This window comes from Lepidothrix coronata, unplaced genomic scaffold, assembly GCF_001604755.1.
Source record: "Lepidothrix coronata isolate B3197 unplaced genomic scaffold, Lepidothrix_coronata-1.0 Scaffold88, whole genome shotgun sequence".
Taxonomy (NCBI): Eukaryota; Metazoa; Chordata; class Aves; order Passeriformes; family Pipridae; genus Lepidothrix; species Lepidothrix coronata.
In genome coordinates, this window is record NW_016690268.1 from 1,554,012 (window position 1) to 1,570,932 (window position 16,921).

The 16,921-nt window shown below is 40.9% G+C and overlaps 1 protein-coding gene, 1 long non-coding RNA gene and 1 other non-coding gene across 3 annotated transcripts in view; all 3 read right to left on the minus strand.

Moving 5' to 3' along the window:
* Positions 1-2,962, minus strand: part of DCT (dopachrome tautomerase) — a 17,706-nt gene extending 14,744 nt beyond the window's left edge. The window contains exon 1 of the mRNA XM_017821035.1: positions 2,520-2,962. Coding sequence (XP_017676524.1) covers positions 2,520-2,910 — 391 coding nt within the window. The 5' untranslated portion in view covers positions 2,911-2,962. The remainder of the gene's footprint in view (positions 1-2,519) is intronic.
* Positions 2,963-10,892: 7,930 nt separating this feature from the next.
* On the minus strand, positions 10,893-12,959 carry LOC108500296. The gene is made up of 4 exons (XR_001875815.1): positions 12,801-12,959; positions 12,423-12,555; positions 11,724-11,799; positions 10,893-10,972 (listed from the first exon to the last, which is right to left on the minus strand). It is a non-coding gene; the product is annotated as an uncharacterized LOC108500296 (long non-coding RNA).
* A 375-nt stretch (positions 12,960-13,334) lies between these two features.
* Positions 13,335-13,407, minus strand: TRNAF-GAA. Its single transcript has one exon. It is a non-coding gene; the product is annotated as a tRNA-Phe (tRNA).
* Between the last annotated feature and the right edge of the window lie 3,514 nt (positions 13,408-16,921).

Sequence of the window (16,921 nt, forward strand, 5' to 3'; positions counted from 1 at the left end):
CCTTTTTTCTTTTTTATAAATATTTATCATCTAGAATTGGATGGATATGATTTTAAGACTTTTTCCCTCAGTGAACAGCTTCAACGAATGGACAAATTTTCATTGTTCCTTTCTCCTTAGAGAAGTTTTTAGCAGAAAGCTCAAATTGACTAATTTATTGCGAAAACTTCAGAAACCCCCTTTTGGAAAATCCTGGCCCTGTTCCTCGTAGCTCCTTCAGGTTTCCAACCATACAGCCATCAGTTATATGACATGTTTAAATGGTACTGTCTAATCAAATAATCAGCTACACGGTAGCTGGAGTTCCCATAGGTTATAATTTACACAGTGTCTAAACTCTAAATTAAACAGTGCCAAAATGGCACTGGAACACTACCATTTTTACTCTTAAAGTGCTAGAAAGAGCCTTGGAGAGGCTGGAGTTTGCATAGTCTAGGAACCATTTCAAAGAGGCAGTTTGCAGATAATATACCTTAATAGTAGAGATGTGCACTGTTCCATGTCCCTTTGAATGAGCATATTTAATTTATCTTACTTAGGTACCATATGTTACCTACCATTATGTTACATAGGTACCATGGCACTGGATGCCTAATAAATACCACATGTCACATCTCTTAAAACTCTGGTGTGTGGACAGCCAACCAGTGTATAAAACTGAATGGGAAAAAAAATACAAAAAAACTCTAATAGACACAGAGCCACAATTACCAGCATTGTAAAAGCATCAGATCTAATTCAAATCCCACACAGCTCTGGACTTCTTAGCATTATCCTAGAAATGCCTTTGCATACAGCATCAAGCAGAGTACAGCCCAGGAAAACTTTCTGAAAATCATCCTTAAGGATGCCTTCCACCTTAATGTTTTATCACTGGTATATTTAGTTTTAAAAACTGCAAGGAGAAAGAGGAATCCAAGTGAAATAAAAATACAACAGGAGAACCCAAATTGAAAGAGCCAAGGAGAGCAGACAGTTCAGCAGAAGTAAGGCTGAATGGAAGAACACTACATTCTGCTCACGCATCTTGAGATTCAGTCCTGCAAATATCAAATACCATCTCTATCTCTCCTTGAATAAGGAAATTAGTGTCTGCCTATGCATGTCTGTCTCCACTGCTCTTCACTTCCAGGTTTTCATGTCCTAATTACTTTAACTGTATAAATATGGGTGTATGCCCATGTGCTTTAGAATTCTTCTGACCCAGGGTTTGTGTCTGTATGTGATACCTGACTTAAGTTTTGGAGGTATATAAGAACCTTTAAAAAGGAAAAAACCTGCATCAATTTTTTTTTTTTTGTAAAGCGTCTGGAAAAGTCCTTCAACACTTGTATTTCAAGCATTTGAAATCCAGTCGAAGGAAGAGATAAAAGCTGATTTATATTCTAAAGTCTGTTGTTATTATTTTTAGAAGTTTCAGTAATGCCACGTATCTGTTTAAGTCATCTGCCACTACCACTCTGTTTCCAATCGATAAGAGCATTGGAAAACTTAACCTTTTGGGTTGAAATTTTCTGCAGTGCTGCCTTCTCAGATTGATCTGGGCTTTTCTCATAGTGAGAGCCAAGATATATTTTAGACTAAAGAGTTCAGCTATTTCTAAGAATCAAGCTGAAGGAAAGCAGTCTATTCTTCCCACGTTGGAAAATTCAAACAATTTTATGTTTTCAACAAGAAATCCCAGGCTTCATTTGAAATCTGCTTAGCAAGTGACTTCAATGCCTGGGATGTGCCTTTTGCCCAACTCCTAGTGTCATCTCCTGCCAGCCCTGCACAGCACTCTGGACTGAGTCTGCAGTTTCTGCTCACTTTAACTCTCCTTCGACCAGGGCTGTTGCTGAGAAAAGTCTTATCACCCTATCCTGCCCTGACCTCACCTTCTTATCCCCTCCCGCCTGCCAGCGCTAGTGAAGTGGTTTTATTAAAACCTTATTCCAGATCTATTTCACCTCCAGCATGCAAACACAGGAGCCCATGTGAAGTCACCAGTGAGAAGGAGCAGCTGGAGATGGGGGGGAAAAGGATGGAATGGCCTCTTTGGTGGTTATATAGACACATTTTGGATCAGTGTAAGTTGTAGACTTAGTTAACAACCCTGGGAAACACCCTGTCCAGACATCCAGACATTTTCAGTGCACAGGGCTATATTGTGCTGCAAAGTACTACTCCATGAGGAATAAATCTCTGATCAATGCACACTGATCCAGGTTCACTGCATGATTAGCAGTGACAGAGGTTTGAATGCAGCGCTGGAAGGTCCAAAACCTTGTGGAGAAAGGTGATGGGTGGCTACAGAGACACCTCCAGGGCCAAAGAGGAAAACATAAGAGAAAACACTTCTTTGACCCTGCTACTCTGAAAAAAGTGCTGATAGTATCATAAACATGGCAGATTTTTTAGGAAATTAATAATATTTGAAGTCTTCTTGATGCCTTATGCCATCAGAGATGTTTCTTGCCTTTGGAGCAAGGTTAGGAGACGTATCCATCCCCATTCCCTCCCTCCAGCACCCATCTCACCTGTGCACCGACAGCTATGGTTGAAGAACTTGAGGGGCCACCGTTCCCGGTCATCCACGTTTTGAAGGGTGTAGGGGCCACTCCAGGGCTGAGTGTCTGCCTGCACCCCCTCACACCGTCCCCTACCCTGCAGGGACCCACAGATATTGCCTGGCTCCGTCCCCAAGGCTGGGCAGCAGCGCTTCAAGCGAAGGGCTTCCACCGTCATGCAGACACGAGGAAACTGTGCCTGTGCGGGACAGCAGCAGCTCAAGTAGCCCAGCCCAGCCCAGAACAGCCACCTCAGGATGCCCATTACAGGTGGGTGCAGGTCCTGCCTTTCCACTGGACCTGAGTGAGCGGAGCAGGGATATCTCTGCCGTGGGACAACCTGGCCTTGCCACAGCAACATGCCCTAGCCAACCAGGGTAATCCCTCTCACTGCTAAGGATGCTGGTTTTGGGGGTTTGCTTAATCCCACTCTCTTAATTGCCTTGAATGCAGTTCAAAAGGTGCTTTGACTCTGTGGTGCCTGCCCAGCAGCCACGGCTTTGAGCAGGATTTATATAGAAGCTGGGAGAAGCCCTCATTAGAGGGATTAGCACGGCATAAATCCTCGTGTTTTGCACATGACATCAAGGGCAGAAAAGATGCCAGTGTGAAAGTAAGTTCTGCAGACTCTGGCAGCTTGTCAGGAGAATGAATGCCTCAGATTTATTTTGCCAAGTCTTTTATGAGCTTTGAGAAATTGACAGTCTTGTTTTAGTTGAGGTGGCTGGATAAACATGTTTATTCTTTTAATCAAAACCCTGTAAACAGAAATAAATAGAAGAGGAAACCTCTTTTCTTTTAGTTTGTTCACTGCAAGATAATACTTTCCACTAAAGCAGCCACAGTAGAAAACTAACTGGAAGTGCAGAGGATATAGGTGCCTCATTAACAAAAATTAATAAATATGGTAGTATAAGTTTGAGATGGAGACTCCACCTGCCAACTGCAGAATTCCAATGCTTATAATGAAAACATCTGAGTGGCAAGTGGAGAAGGATTCCCTTCCTAATAGCCTTTTTTGCATGCAAAATAAATTATTTAATTGTTTTTAAAGGGTGAGTGGTCATTGTTTGCTCTCTAATCCTTTCCCCATCATTACACCAGAGATTGTTTTGGAGCTAGTCTGGCTGTTGGACTTTCAAAACCATCACAGCTGAGCATTTATTACCCACCTAGCAGGAGACAGTCTATGAGATCAATACACACAGCAGACATGCATGCAAGTGGTTCTGTTCAGAACATCGACAAAAATAACTTTTAAAAGCTCCTAGTACACAGCAGTTCTTGCCCACAATGCAACCCTTGTGTGCTAGAGGAATAAAATTAATAAATCAAAATAAAGTAGGTATAAGTGATTCTGTGAGTCTGAAGCAATACCTATCAGTTAGGTCCATCATAATAAATAAAACCTGGCAATTTGTCCCGCTTCACTGAAAGGTTTCACTATCTTCCCACTATGTTGTTTAGCCATTTTTGTAAGCATGTATAATGCAAACTGCCATGATTGTGTCTGTGCTATTCAATATTTCAATGGAAGTTCAACCACACCATTCTGGCACAAGAAGTCTATGTTCTATGCGGCCAGTTATTGCCATCATGCAGCTAAAGAGTTCATGCACACTGCGGACACTGTCATCAGCACTTTCAGGTTCTCAGATCTTAATATCAAAAACTTATTTTTTGCCAGACAAACTGAAATATGATTCTACCTAATTTATGGAGGCACAAAGCCAACTGGCAATACCATGTAGTCTGAAATGGGTTTCAACACATCTCACTTTGGATTTAGTTTACCTGGAACTGACTTTCACCTGCTGCTCTTGACACAACACATGAAAAAGACAGAAAGTGTGAATAGTGGCTGAAAAAATATGTTGAAGAAACTCAAGAGTTATAAATGGAAGCACTGACTCAAAAACCCTCTGCACAACACTCCTTTCCATACTACTCAGCACTTGAATATATCTCTCTAGTGTAAGAAGAATTAGTCTTTGAATCTAGGTTAGACAATACCTTGTACCAAAGTTACCAACATACTCTCTGAAAGCAATTAAAGTGAACACACTTATCAGCATCACCAAAATAAAATCAAAACATATGGATAGGATTCACCTAACCTATCAAATCCCTGAACTGATGTGCCTATGCATAAAATGCATCCAAGCAGCCATTATAATCAAAACTGGCTCGGTTCAGACACCCATAAGAAGGGTGACTGGCATTTGTGACCCTACATGAGACAGAAAGGGCAAGCTCAGAGTAAGGTGAGGTTTTGAGGCACAAAAGTCAAGGAAAGGCAAGAAAATGTGTTTCAATATAGTACAAGAGGAAGCAGAAAGAATGTGGAGAAAAGAAATAGCAGGCAGAGGATAACATGGAAATTACTTGGTGTGCAGATGAAGGAAAACTATTAGTAGAAGAATGGCACATATGTAGTATTTATTATGATTACTTCCCTCCATTACAACTACATAACTGGGAGCATGCAACAGCATGTAGTCCTAGTAGAGATGCAGCACTAGCCTCTGCTGTTCTGTAATGCATCAGCATTTTAGGAGTGCCTTTCCTGGCCAGGCAGGGAGCATCAGGACTGACAGAAAAAGGACAGACCACATCCTGACGCCACTGTGTCGCTGGCATTGGTGGTTGTCTGCTGCTGCGTGATACACCGTGAGGAAGACATTGAGCAAAATTACAAAAAGACAGTTGTCTTTCAATTAGTCATTGGGAAAACAGCAGGCACTGTACATTCCTTAGCGTGTTGTTGAGAAGCTCCCACATTTTTCCCCACAGCAATCACACTTAAATAAAGGAGCCGTTGTTGGGGCTGTACAGTATCAGCACTATACCAGTTTACAAAATAGCATCCTGAATGACTTTTTATTTACTATGGAGTTTTACTCTGTCTTGAAAAATGAGTACTGCTATGTGTTGGTACTACTGCCTGAACTATCAAAGGACTTTTCAGGCAGCAAATCTGAGCATGTGAGCCATGGGCAATGATCAAAACTGTGCCTGCACTGCCTTGTCCACACATACTGGGCTTGCCTGCCACAGTTTCATAGCTGGGAAGCTACAGAGGTGGCTTCTATGAAAAGCTTCTGGAAACTTTCCCCATGTCCAACAGAGACAATGCCACCTGGTTCCAAGATGGACCGGCCGCTGGCCAAGACCACGCCCATCAGCAGTGATACATCAGCAATGATGTATCTGGGATAACAGACTTAAAAAGGGAAAAGAAGCTACTGCATAATGGCAACTGCAGAGAGAAGAGTGAGAATAAGTGAGAGAAACAGCTCTGCAGACACCAAGGTCGGTGAAGAAGGGGGAAGACAAGGAAGAGGTGCATCAGGCACCAGGTCAGAGATTCCCCTGCAGTCTGTAGGGAAGACCATGGTGAGGCAGACTGTCCCCCTGCAGCCCATGGAGGTCCACAGGGAGCAGATATCCACTTGCAGCCTGTGGAGAACTCCACACCAGAGGTGGATGCCCAACAGAAGCTGTGACCCCATGGGAAGCAGGCACCTGGTAGGACCTGTGGACCTGTGGAGGCAGGAGCCTGCGCTGTAGCAGATCTGCTGGTAGGACTTGTGTCCCTGCAGGGACCCACACTGGAGCAGTCTGTTGCTGAAGGACTGCACCTGTGGGAAGGATTCACATTGGAGAAATTCATGGAGGACTGTCTCCTGTGGGAAGAACTTCAGGCTGGAGCAGGAGCAGAGTGTGAGGAGGAAAGAGTGGCAGAGACAATGTGTGATTAACTGACCACAGTCCCCACTCCCTGTCTCCGTGCATTGCTGGTGGGGAGAAGGTAGAGAATTTGAGAGTGAAGTTAAGCCCAGAATGGAGGATGGGATGAGGGAAAGGTGTTTTTAAGATTTGATTTTATTTCTCTTTACTCCACTCTGATTTTCCTGGTAATAAATTAATTTCCCCAATTTCAGTCTGCTTTACCCATGACAGTAATTAGTGAGTGTCTCTCCCTGTCCTTATCTCAACCCACAAGCCTTTTGCTGTATTTTCTCTCCCCTGTCCAGCTGAGGGGGGGAATGACAGAATGGCTTTGGTGAGCACCTGGCATCCAGCCAAGGTGAACCCACCACACCACACATCTGAGCTACTAGGTCAGGCTACCACACCTGAAACTGTGTTAAATATACTAGTTAAAATATTTAGGCTTTACACTGAAAGTACAGGAAAACAGTATTTCAGCTACTTTGTAGTCTGGATTCGTGACCATGGTCACCCTCAATAGCAAACTTCTCATCCTGTCATCAAAGACAGGATGTGGCAAGAGAGGAAATAAAGAAAAAGAATACTCCAAGATACAGGCAAAGAAATCACTAAACACAATCCACACGAGTAATACAGAACTCCTGAATACTAAGTAGGCAGTGGGTTCACATTTTTTTTCTCAATGACACTATTGTTTCTCAGGTTCCTTCTACTGTACTCAAGCACAGATTAACATCAAGCCAGAAAAGTATTTAGCCTTTGGCATTTTGGAAGGAATTTTGGTCAAAATAAAACATTCTACATATAAACTTGTATGGAAACCAATACGTCAATAGAAAGAATAAATAAATTACAGGTTATATCATAAAGACAGGTGATAACTCTAGAAATAACAAGAAGAAAGATAATTCTATAAAGAAACCTGCAGCTTCCAGATACCTGTGCATGTTCTAGATTTCCTGAATCTCATAGCAAATTTAAGTCTTTAGGAACTCTCAGTACAAACTACTGCTCTTTCATCACCTTATCCTTTGTCTCCCTGTCCTGTATCTGGGAGAATGAAGCCAAAGTCTGGGCATGGCAAAGCAGCTCTGAAGACCTCATGATCCTGCCCTTGCACAAAATCCTTCTTCATATAAACAGGGTCTTCATCTCCTGGCTTCTCATATTTTTTTATCCAGTCCCTTTCTGATTTGTGGCATTCTTTTCCTGAAAACCAATTTTTATGCTACAATACATTCACATATTGTTAGAACAGAGGAGTACCTCAGAGAAGAACAATCTGCTCAGGTCTCATGGAAAATACACAAGATGAGTGCAGCCAGGAATTCAACCCGAGTTAAAGACAGTTTCGCAGTCTTATGTGAGTTTTCTTTCCTCAACTGCTGTACTCATACCCTATCAATCAGGATGCTGGATTACTCAAGCTTTACTTGTGTCACCAATTTCCCATCATCTTTTTGTGGATTTACCCATAGGCTTCCTTGTGACAGAGGATGAAATTCATCTCACTTGATGTTAGATATCTATTGATTATTGATATCTACACATAACCAGTCACTCAGGGTTTCCTTCATGAGATACTCTCTCAATGGAGAGAAATAGATGGTTTTAGGGTGCAATTCGCTTGGCCTGTTTTCTGTACTCACATTAGGAAAGGATGAACTGCACCACACAAGACCTAACCTCAATTTAGGTAGATGAATCCCACTGGGATTCCTCGCTGATTCCTCACTGGGCCTTGCAGTCCGGCTGAACTTGCCTCCTGCAAGTCTGGAGCTGACTGCAATGGGAATTCCTCATTAAAGACATTCACTTCAAAAGCTCCAAATTTGATGGCACTTTGCTTCTCACTTCTCCCAGAACACGTGCTAGCTGAAGCATGTACTATACATAACTTGCACAGAAAGGTCCTAAAATCATACACTGCTTTAGTATGGCAGATGCCTGTGTCAACTCCGTTAGATCTTTCCACAGCCTTAAATAAACATTATTTGTGGATGCATTTTTATACTTTCAAGTCAGATGTTGCCTTACTGCAGTTTTATTCATTTCTGTCAGAGATAATGAACAAGCACTTCTATTTCCTTTGTAAAATCATTCTTCCATCCCATCCCTCATTTAACACATCTGAGAAACTACTTTGGTGATCATTAAGGAGTATCATCATTTGGTTAGTGAGACTCCATTAAACTTTCTAACTAAACAAGCATACTTTTTCCAGAGTCCATATCATGTAGGAACTGAGATAAAAGCTTAAGCTATCTATAGTTTAGATAAATACAATGCTGACTGACAGATTAAACCACTGCTAGGGTGACCACCTAAGCAAAGACAGCTTTTTCTCCAGAATTATTTCATCAGCTCCTAGTCTGGGCTAACTATAAAGGCAGTCATAGAATATATTCGCCTCCCCATTCAGATTGGCATCTTGGCAAGTTCAGATGACCTCTCTATCCTAATTTCTCTGCCTTGAACTTAAAAGAAGGTGAGGGTGATTGGTTTGAACTCAGACAGACACGGCTCTTCTAAATGCCTAAAGTGAAGTGAGGTGAATGTCACTAAATGGCTGTGGTAGGAGAGGACCTCCACAGAATAGATTTGTTCCAGTTTACGTAAGGTGAAATGGAATACAAACAGATTCAATATCCTAGTTTTGGCACATGTGGAGCTTTACAGATGTTGTGCAAAACCTGTTAGGAGCCCAAAGCCCAGTGAACGTGCAGTCTGTCTTTGTGGCCCATGATTTGGGACATGATCAGGAAGGCGTGAGCGTAAGACTTCATCTGCAGTGTGGAAGGGTAGGACAGAGGCTCTCATCTCAACAATTCACCTACGCAACAAATTGTCCCATTCACAGGGGAGAAAATATGAAGAAGGAAATCCAGGTCTCATTCTGTACCACATTAAAAGAAAAAATCTGAAAGATAGAACAAACACTGTATTTGAAGTCATATCAGAAATTATAGAATCACAATACAGTTTGGGTTGGAATCTTACATTAATCTTTACAGAGCCTGTTCCAGAAGACACTCTTCTCTCACAATTTTTATTCAAAATCCTAATGCTACTACTTATCCCAATGGAAAATATAAAATGGAACAAAAGATAATCATCCTTCATGTCATGTGGGCTAAATCCCAAGAACATTGTTGGGCAAAGTAATGAATGCTCCCTTGCTTAAAGCAAGAGGATGTATGTACATTGCAACAAAAAGTATAATGTTTCCCCTGAGGTTCACTGAGGAATAAAGATAGCATTGATAACCATAGCAGGACTGGAGGTTAAGGTTTCTCTTAACTGTCCCAGATTTGCCTTGTTAACTGTACCATATATTCTACAGATCTACGTTACTATGAAATATGAGCTCCATATTCCTACAAAAGCACAAAGTAGGAACTCTGGAATATATCACTAGGAAATAAAAAAGAAAAATAAAAAATTAAACCAAAACTCCCAAGAAACTGGACCAGAAAAGGCCTCATTATTACATGAGGTTTTGTCAGCTGAAAATTTTTGTTTTATTTTCCAGAAAGTTGAAACCCACAATTCTACTTCTTCTACAGGACCAGAGACCAGATAGACAATAACTAAGATTTGTTATCAAAAATATACAAAAATAAAAAGCACTAAATGTGAGTCCTGACTCATGTTTCTAAACCCCTTGCCTCTATCATACTGTGTAACTAAATGAGATTTACCAGATGTCTGTGAGGGAGACAAAGTCAGAAATCTTTTAGTCAAGAGACAGAAACAAATATCTTCTATCAAACAAACCTAATTTTCAACCCAAAGAGAAGGAAATTTTACTACATGTGAGCACAATTTTTTCACTGCTGAGAGTGTTGTCTAAGACAGTAACAAATATCAAGTCCAGAAATTGCAATCAGGGACAAGGAGGGGATTTTTAAATCAGGTACACGTGCAGTTAAGGGACATGGAGGGAGAGGAGGATCATCTCATATGAGGAACACCTAAACCTGCTAAAACCCTCAGGAAGCCTACAAAAAACCACGAGGCACAGCAAATTCCTCCCATCACTATCAAAAACACCAAATATAGGTGTTTCAAAGTAAAGCTCTAAGCTTCTTTATTAATTGTCATGTTCTGTGATTGCAAGTTGTTGCAGCCTGCAGCAGAGCTAGGATGTGGGGTACACCTCTCTCTGAGCTGCTCCTTCTGCCACAGTTTTCATTCACTTAAAACAGAAGCCAAAGATGGTCATGGAAAAAGCACATGAACCAAATCCACCAGATTTCGAATATTTGCATGCAGCTGAAGAAACATTGTAAAATGTAATTTCTTCTCTGAATCCCTGTGAGGTATCAACTTCAGTATTTGATAGACATTTTAAAAAGTGTATGTAACCATATCTGTAGGGGCAGAGAAGTTTCCCAGTTGCAGAGAAGGAACTTTGTAACTAAAACATAAAGTCTTAGAAAGATGTGAAAGTAGTCTGGATTTGCATGCTAGCAGGGGGTTCATCTTGAGGGAAAAAGCTGATAGAAAAATAAATGGAAATGTTTGATGGCAAGAATAAATCTAGAAAGCGGCAAAAAAAAAAAGATTGTCAAGAAGACACAGCTGAATGAAAAATGTCTGAATATTGTGTGACAAGCAACAAAGCAGCAACTCTTGCAGTTATTTTCGCAGAACCTGCCAAATCACATCAGAAATCTGCATCAAGCCTGCAAAATCAAACAGAAAGAAGTTTAAAAATACCAGAATTAAGTTTATCTCTTCATTTTATCCTTTTCTTCCACATAAGACCCTAGGCCTTACTCAGTGTTGAAGCAGCATCCAAGGCTTTGTGAGCTGCAGTGCTGGGACACAGAATCACAGAATATGCTGAGTTGGAAGGGACCCACAAGGATCAAGTCCAACCCTTACCCTTGCACAGGACTATCCCCAAGAGTCACACCACATGCCTGAGAGTATCATCCAAACACTTCTTGAACTCTGTCAGGCTTAGTGCTGTGGTCACTTCCTTGGGGAGCCAACCACCAATCCAAATCCCTTACCAAACAAAACTGAGATTTCTTCTCAGTATCAATGCTATCATTTAGTATTTCGGTGTACCACAAAATTTCTGTTTAACATCACAAAACCTCTGAGAAGGGAATTGCTGTTACAGGTAATATTATTCTTAGCTTAAAAATAGAAATTTCAGACACTACCACAGCACACACTTGTCATATATTCATGTGCCTGGGTACTCCTGCTAAAACTCAGACACTTTGAGAGTGACCCACACCCTTTCCTGGCCCTCAAAAAATCCAGTGGCAGAAGAGGACCAAATCTCCAGAACAGCACTGAGTGGGTAAGGCCAGACCACTGCATAAGAGGAGTCTCAGGGCCACGTCTTGGCCTCCCAGCTGAGCAGCACCAACTGGCTGGTGTCTGCACTGTGTGGGGCTGTTCCCTCCATAGCAAACGTACCTTGTCTCTCAGGGTGCCAGTGAGCAAGCCAAGTAGATAGTCAGAGGTCTGATATCCAAGTTTGCTCCATGACTTTCTTTTATTCAGCAGTATGAAAAAGGCCAGAAAGTAAAGTCATTCTTTCTTTTGCCCCTCTGATCACACCTGCAGGAAATTAATACCTCCCTAACTCATTCCCAAAGAACCATTAATGTCTTTTATGAATAATTAAAAGCTTTTTTGCAAAAAATATGTATTTATTTTTTATATCAAACATGCAAAAGTACATATGAGAAGTCAAAAGCGACCATTTTAACGTTTCCTTCTGTCCTTGAGTACTCAAGCATGCAGTCTTGATGTTCGTTCAAAAGCTTAAAAAATCTTTAGGAAAAATAGTAAAATAAGCAGTTATACTATCCCTTATCTGTCTTATTAGTAGGATCTAATTAACACTATCACTACCCCTGTTTGTACTAATAGGATATTCATCTGTAGTGAGTGCTCCTATCAGACAAGTAATTCAGCATCAAGGCTTGATGTGAGGCTGTGATTAGAAAATGACCAGTGACGCTTTTTTGTGAATAGATGAAAAACGCTGAGCAGAGAAGTAAGGAGCTGCTTTACTGGTGCGTTTTCAACTGGTGACATCACTACTGAAAGTCCTTTTTCTGTATATTTTTCTGGTATCAGTATATTAAAAAGGCTACAAAAAAAACCTACCTGAAAACAGGAGAAAATGTCTTAAAATGAAAGTCTCAAAGAGTTTGATTTCTTCAGCTTATCAAAACAAAGTTGGGTGCTGACTTGACAGTTTTGTGATGACCAAATGCCATGTACCATGAAGATCTCTGATCTAAGAGAGAGAAGGTTTAACAGAGGGCAGGTCCAAATAAAAGGAATATATTTTAAACAATTGCAACAAATTACCAAGGACAATTAATAAACTTTCTGCCTCTTCATGGCTTCAAATCAAAACCGGGTGCATGCCCTCCTTAAAAATATGCTTCAGAAAAATCCAAGTGATTTTTCCCAATTTATAAATAAATATAGGATCAGTAGGAAATACATGAATGGTAAAGACTAGGTGACATTAATTACCACAGTTCCTGTACTCGAAGGTATTCCTTTGCCTTTATGGGAAGTAAAGTAGTTTCAGCCACCTGTTGACAGCAGAGTCGTGACGCCGGGAATTTTGACCTGCGCTCCAGATTTTGGCAAAAAGCAATCTCTAATCCTTCTGTCTCTGTCGCCCTCCCAGTACTCGAGAGACTCCCTCGCTCCCTGCCCCTACCCTCCCAGTCATCCCGCTTCTCATCGCACAGTTTCACTTTCGCTTCTCTCTTCCCTCCCGTCATCGACAGTGGGAGATGGCAAGGGGCAGAGAAGGGACCGGAAAAGAAGCTTGCTGCTTTGTTTTACCATCCTTAATAAAAAAGGTAAACTTAAAAGAGCTAAAACGGGAAACTGGAAAGCAGACAAGGGTTCGTCATGAGCGACACGCTCGGTATCGGCTCAACAAAGGATTCCGCGGCTCTCCACAAGCCCTGGGAGCAGAGGCCGCTGGGCTGCTACAGCAGCAGCATCCGCTCGCCACCTCCCGATCATGGAGAGGAAAAAAGAAGGAGGCTCTTCTGCCGAAACCCGGGATCGAACCAGGGACCTTTAGATCTTCAGTCTAACGCTCTCCCAACTGAGCTATTTCGGCTGCCGTGGTTTTCGTTTTGGCGTGATAGGACTAATTTGTTCTTTCCCACCCGTCACCTGGCTGAGTTTATTACCCTTGGTGATTTAAATAAAACAGATGTTATTCACTCTACAGTGCTGGATAGCACAAACGAATCAATGAAGAGTCTTTGCCGTAAGCCAAATTAAAATGCAGCAGTAACACAAAACTACCCGTATACATCTATGCACCACACATAACCTACGCGTGTTTACTATCAGAACAATGGTGTTTTGGCTTTGGCTCCCTGGCTCATTTGGGAGAGTAATAGAAACTACAACATTCTGTGGGATTTAGGAGCGTTAAATTAGCAGTATTTTAGCTTCAGTTTTCAGGGACTTTATTTTGAAGCCTGACAAATTCTGTGCAGAAATGATGTATCACAAAGAGACTGGAATACAAGGGTTACTTGCACCCTCATTTTTCCATAGTCTTGCTGGGAGTTGCATGTTCCATAGGAAAAACTCCATGTGTCTGCATAAATCACAAATCCTAAGCACAGTTATAAGAAAAGAATAGTTTATGCTCACATTGTTGATTAGGCATTTATTTCAACAAGCAACTGCTATAACATTCCTGATACAAGCTAAAGGCAAGGGATATACCCAAGTGGCCACAACAGTGCACACTGCACTGGTACTGTATGTTCACCTCCCAGGTTTGTGTTTATTTGCACATCCCATGGCTCCAGAAAGAGCTACCCATAACAGCATCCTCTATTCATGCTCCCTGCACACTGTGTGGGGAGACGCTGCTTAGCAAGACTGTTCACTGCTGCTCCCTCATGTTAGTTAAAAAAACAAAACAAAACAAAAAAAAACAAAAACAAAAACAAACAAAAAAAAACCAAACCAAACAAAAAAAACCACTAAAACATTTTTTTTTACCTCTCTTCCACAATAATAGAGGAGTTCAACAAATTCCTCCTTTTTCAGGTGGGGAAAAACCAGCCTCTTCCCAAGCCAGCCATATGAATATCCAGTGATACAGACCCCTCTATTTCCTTTTATTTTCAGAGTGTATTTTTCCTCAAATTGTTCCACTTTTGGGAAATATTTTGTGAGCAAACACCGTTCTCCAGGAGCTGATACATTTTCAAAAGTCAAAGACCTATTTTCAGAAGCAAAAAGGCTGAGGACCAGGCCAGCAGTTTCATGACTGAAAACAAAAACTCTTAACAAAAAAATTTCTATTAGGGAGAGGTTAAAAAAACCACCCACACCACTGTACTAAAGAGGTGTGCAAACAACATACTGATACAAAATCTCATCTTCTCGTGATTTTCCATTGCCACTGGCAATGACTGTTTTGTTGAGAAATTATGCATGTAATCCCTTAACAAGCATGTCTCCTACTGATGCAGCTAACACAACCTTGTGATCTTTGCTGCAGATAAGCTCCAAATGTGTCGTGGCATGCTTAGAAGTCAAAAACACTATTGACTTAAGAGTTTTCATACATTACCACAACAGAGCTACTACGGACCAATGGGTTATTCTGATATTTATTATTTTTAGAAACATTTGTTTTGCCAGGTAAAATGAAATGGAAATGGAAATAAAAACTTAAGGTAATACAAAACAAATGAAAAAAAAAAGAGTAGGACAGTTCAGTCCCAGATATAGAATATTTAACAGTTACCTTTTCCCCAGAAAGAATTCAGGGAGTGGTTTTGCATTAAAAGTTCCTCCTGAAAAGTAGAAAGATTTTTGCATTTCATGGCTACTTAAAGAGCATAAGAACACAGTTTTAGTAAAATGAAGCATTCTGAATCAAGAAACAAAAAAAAAGCCCACAACATGTTTTTTTTTCACTCACAACCTTTCTCCTACATCAAATAAAGTACAGGGTGGACAAACTAAAGATTTTTTCTAGTCCATCATATGATGACAGTGATGATCAGCCTCAACCACAGTGACACCCCTTCATGCCAATCAGCATACAAATGTAAGCAAGTGCCAAGGTCACACCAGAGAAAGCCTTGGAGAAAGTAAGAGTTATCCCCATTGCACAAACTGCAGCCAATCCATACACACAAGGGCCCACAGGCCACAGTTTGCAGAATAAGCTCTGGATGCCCCATCCCTGTAAGTGTTCAAGGCCAGGTTGGATGGGGCTTTGAGCAAGCTCATCCAGTGGAAGGTGTCCCTGCCTCTGGCAGGGGGGCTGGAACCAGATGGTCTTTGAGGTCCCTTCCAACCCAAACCACTCTATGATTCTATGACTGCAGATGGCTGTCTCAGCTGCCCACTTCAATGTCTTCCCAATCTTTTCACTTGCTGCTGGCAAGGGAGGTACTGAATAGCAGGTGTGCTACACCAAAATAATGGGGTAGCAATGTTGGTTTTCCCCAATGCACAAGGGATTTCAGGAGCTGCTTCCCAAAGATCTGATCCAGCTCACAACATTAACCCCAAAAAGAGATGCAAACCCACAGCTGTACCCAAATAACTTCCCAAGTCCATGATGGAACCTGGATACAAAACCCTTGCCAAAGGCCAGTCTTATCCCTTAGAAAGTTTTAGTGATTTAAGTGACATACACGTTTACTCCATTTATTTTCTTAATTCGTGTAGCCTTTGTTCTGTGACACAAACCTCGAGAGAACGGAGTGAAAGATTACAGTGTTCACAGTATTTTACATCACTCCCCCTTTGTCATCTGCAGAAGTGCTTCCCAGTAAAAACAGTGAGAAATAAAACCTAAAAGCATTACAATTCCCCACAGTGACAGTTCACTAGTTGATCCTTTGTTCCTTTCTTCCTATAGAAGCCAGAAGGTTAATGGCAAAATAAGCTGTTTCCTCTGACAGGAAAAATACTTTTCTCTGTGAAAGAAATGGTCCTACCAGAGCACTCACCCACTAAGAAAACCTGATCTACAGCAAAGTAGCTCAAAGAAAAAGCCTCCTAGATTTTTAAAAAAATATATATTTAAAATGTGCATACATACATTTATATATATATAAATAAAAGTAGGAATACTGAGCCAAAAATCTCAATCACTTGGAAGGATTAAATCTTCAAAACCTAAATAAACCAGAACAGCTTCCACTAAAAATTAATTGATCCTTTTGAAAAATCCACTCCTGGTAATATCACTTGATTGGATAGTGACATAAATATCAAAGCTTGCATCTTCAGCATCTAAATATTCAAAACAATTTTCAAAAGATCTATTCAATAAAACAATCACACTCTACTGCTTTCTTCTGTGCATTTCTGATAACACCATCATAAGTTAATTGATTTTTAGTGTTCCAAAGACACTGTACCTATTTTGAATGTTTAAAATAATTTCAAATTAAGGTTTATGTAGGTTTTATATAATAAGATTATAGTAATCTGTAATCTCTCCTCCTAAAAACACATCACAACCAGTATTCCAGTATAAGCAGATGTGAAATATACAGACTTGTGTGCATCTAACCCAAAGCAGCTGCCACGGTAACCATAAATACAGCTAAACCAGATCTTTGCAGCACTTCAGCTATTTC